At 41.8% G+C, this 3,688-nt stretch overlaps 1 protein-coding gene across 3 annotated transcripts in view; it reads left to right on the top strand.

Annotated features, from left to right (window-relative positions):
- LOC119592184 (serine/arginine-rich splicing factor 1B-like) overlaps positions 1-1,865 on the top strand; it is a gene marked incomplete in the record, with an annotated part of 17,363 nt that extends 15,498 nt beyond the window's left edge. The window contains 3 exon segments of one of the 3 annotated variants that reach the window (XR_005230417.1): positions 1-380; positions 1,130-1,499; positions 1,811-1,865. Coding sequence is in view for 1 of the 3 variants with exons in the window: in XM_037941014.1 (XP_037796942.1) it covers positions 1-129 (129 nt within the window). 3 annotated transcript variants of the gene reach the window in all.
- Positions 1,866-3,688: the final 1,823 nt, after the last annotated feature.

Here is a 3,688-nt window from a genome sequence, read left to right on the forward strand (position 1 = left end):
CGCTCAAGATCCAGGTCACGATCCCCACGTGGCTACCGGGGGTCGCCCACCTACTCTCCTGTTCGCCGATCTTATTCTAGGTCGCCCTCACGATCTAGGTCACCATCACGCTCCCGAGATCGCTACTAGACCCGAAGACAGGAGTGATGAGCCAGGCCCAGCGGTTGGGCTGAGATGACAGCTTGGGCCCAAACCTGGCGAAGTTACCTAGAATTTATGAAGGGTGCCAAGTTGTTGGATGTTGCATCCAGTTAGAGCACATCCTTTATGGGAGGAAATTGAAAACGGTTAAAACTCCACACTGACCTCTGGTGCCCCACGCTGACCTGACGGTGTCCCCGGACCCATGCAGCTCTTAGCACTGGACTGGAGGACGTCAGGTCTGCACTGTTGCCAGTCACACATGTCCCACTTGCCCTTTGGTCTGTCTGCTGGCTGTCCTCACAATATATCAAAGACACTTTTGAAAGGTCCTCAAGTGTGTGTGTGTATGCATGTGACGCCATCACTTTCACATTGTATTAGGGGATGGATAGAACCCTTCAAAGCTGTTAGTGTTAGGAGTTGCAGATAATCTGTTCGGACAGCCAGATTAAGAAAAAAAAAAATGGTGTATTGCTCAGAGTGGCATTTTTTGTTTGTGTAAATGCAGACTTTTTGAAAGTTTTTTTTGTACTTTTTTAGATTTTTATTAATGGCAACTAATTTTGATTTTGACTTCACATAGGTGTATGCAGTCTGTTCCATGGTCATTGTTCAGTATTAAGGAAACTTTCAATGTCTTCATATACAAAGGGCAAGTTAAAGATTTTAGATTTGTAAGAAAGCATATGTTTACAAAAAGAAATGTAATGAAGTTTACGTTATAAGTAGCTTCTAGCCCAATTAAGCTAACTATGATTTATTACTTCTGTCTTTATGTTCTCACATTCCATTCTGACTTCTCAGCTGAACAATTCTTATATCTGATATTTTCTTAGTAATCAGCGTGTAAATACACCTCATACTTTTAATAAAGATGTTCAATAAAAATTGTCTTGAAATGGATTTTGTATTGAATGAAGCTTTACCTATAGATTATAGAGATCGTATTACCAGAGACTAATTGTTTGTTTTTCTTTCTACACAGTCCCGTAGCTAGTAGGCTGCTGCAATATGGCCATCCTTCCTGCCAAATTTCGTAGATTTTGGAAAGCTAGGATTTGAGAAGTGGAGGAGGAGCATTGACTATGGCATGGACGAGAGGCTCTCTATCTGGATCACAGGATCAGGAGGATACATGCTGCAGCAAGCTTGCAAGGGGAGGATCACACTAATGGATAACTTGGATCACAATGGATGAGATCTCTTATGGGTCTCAGTTGGCCTATCCATGGAGAAAAAGGATTATGCGGGGACAGGTTCTGCGCTTGGACGAACTCACTGGAGGATCATGGATCACTTGAGGATAAGGATTTGGATCAATCAAGGGATTCACCAAGTAGCAGAGGACTGGATTTGTGAGTTAAGGATTCACTTTCCCTCCCCTCATTGCTTGAATTTGTTACTTGAATTCCCATCAAAGTCCTCTTTAGTACAAAGCAAAATTAGTAGACCATTTCTGATATCCAGGTGGAAACCTCTTTATTTTATCACAGATAGGGGTGATTTACGGAGTGATAGATTATTAGGGGATGCCAGCTTTTATTGATCAAAGGGAGAGATGTCTTTTTCCTATGTTGCCAAATTATTGCGGAACATGTCATATCGTAAGGGGAAGTCGGGAAGAGAACCAGTGCAAAGTTATTAACGAGTTTCTCTTTTCCAGCAGCAATACAAGGAGATCAGTTATTCAACAGTGATTCATCAATAAAATATTAATGTTATCTGTATTTCTTTACCCAGATATAAACAAGATCATATAATAAAAGGAGGATAATACTAAACTGAAGGAAGAATAGAAATTACATAATTTCAGCTAATTACCATCCAGACCTCCCCGCGTGCATTCAGAGTGACATACTCCCAAAGCCCTCTTCTGGCTGTGCATTGGGCAAGGCAAGGTTGCTATTCACCAAATATCTTATAAACTTGAGAAACCCTTTGTCAAAAATTAGAGCGTTACAAACATTACTTGTGTTTTAGGACTTGCTAAACTTGCTAAATAATGGGGGGGCGGGGGTCTAATCACGTGAGTTGGCCTTCAAAGCATGCTTACCTGATCAGTAAACATGAAGTGTCTGGCACTACCCATTCAGTACTAATTCAAAACTATTGAATGATATCCTGTTGGGTATTTGTAGCCGTGGACATTTATAAATTCGATCTTCCTACTAAGATGGGGGGGAAAAAGTAATATACTCAATTACTTTAAAATAGTGATAACCTGCAAGATACGTAGGCAACGAGATCGTGGATGTACGTCAGACAGATGGAACCCAGAATTTGCTACGGGAATCCATTTTTTGAAGACGAAAGGTTAATTTCTACTTCGTACCAAGGGTAAAACCCCATTCACGGTCCAGCACAGACCGGTAGGACTGGCCAAAGAATGATTACTAGAGATAATTGCAATATAGTCTTATATACCGTAGGCACTGTTTAAAAATATATATACATGTTAGACCCCATCCAGATGACTGGGTAATGGCCGGTGAGTGAATATTTCACGCTTGTTTAACCGTGTTACCAAAGCGAGCAGATATCGCCTACCACTGGGCACACCTGTCTTGACCATATGGATGATGACCACACAGCAGACCGAGCTGAGGTGAGGTAATGATCGTAGTGGTTGTCCAGTATACGTCGGGCAGCGGTCTACACTCGTTCCCACCAACCACCCTTCTCTAAATGTTGGTTTGGAACAATATTTGGTTAGCGTTTGCTCGACGGGCACTTCTTGTTCGTCTGAATAGGGCCTTACATGATCATACCACCAGGCAGTGTTCGGGCAACCAGCACTAACTTTTTTTTGCTTGCGTTCACCAGTGTTACCACATACCGCAGATGATATTAATGCGACGCTAGAACAAAATTTGACAAGTGCGGACGCTGTTATGGTCAATGAACAAGTTAGACATTATAATACGGAATCTAGGCTCCATCGCATTCGTATGGTAAACACGACGCAAGATAGGACTCAAGGCATTGAAAGGGCACTTAACAACTTTGGTAATGTCGCGTCCGTATGGTCAAACTATCCACTGCGTGAATGAGGGAATTCACTAGATTTATAGCAATCCACGATCGTCTTTACCTACTGCCATTCAACCCCGTAAACCAGACACAGATATTATTGCAAACTGCCGGTAAGCAACACTCGTGCTCAAGGACTCGCACAGTGCGGAAATGCGGTGTACTTTCGTATAATACAGAATCCAGATTCAGTAAGATTTATTTTTTTACAATAGACACACGTCCTCAATACAACCCTAACTTGCACACTTACCATATCTGGCCCCGTACCTTCTGTCTAGATAACAAGACCTGTCAGTTACCCATCAAGTCAGTGACGTCATTTCAACTTTTTTTTTTTGGGGGGGGGGAGGTCAGAAGCAGCTGGGGGATATGATATTTTATACGATTCTAGGGGCATTTTAAAGTTATAACCAGAGGTCTATAGGTGTAGTTTAGGCAAAGCACATTTGTTGAAATAGGCAAAAAAGTTAAGACCCTATTAACAAAAAAACTCCAATTGATCCTTAGGGGT

This window comes from Penaeus monodon, chromosome 29, assembly GCF_015228065.2.
Source record: "Penaeus monodon isolate SGIC_2016 chromosome 29, NSTDA_Pmon_1, whole genome shotgun sequence".
In the NCBI taxonomy this organism is placed as follows: domain Eukaryota; kingdom Metazoa; phylum Arthropoda; class Malacostraca; order Decapoda; family Penaeidae; genus Penaeus; species Penaeus monodon.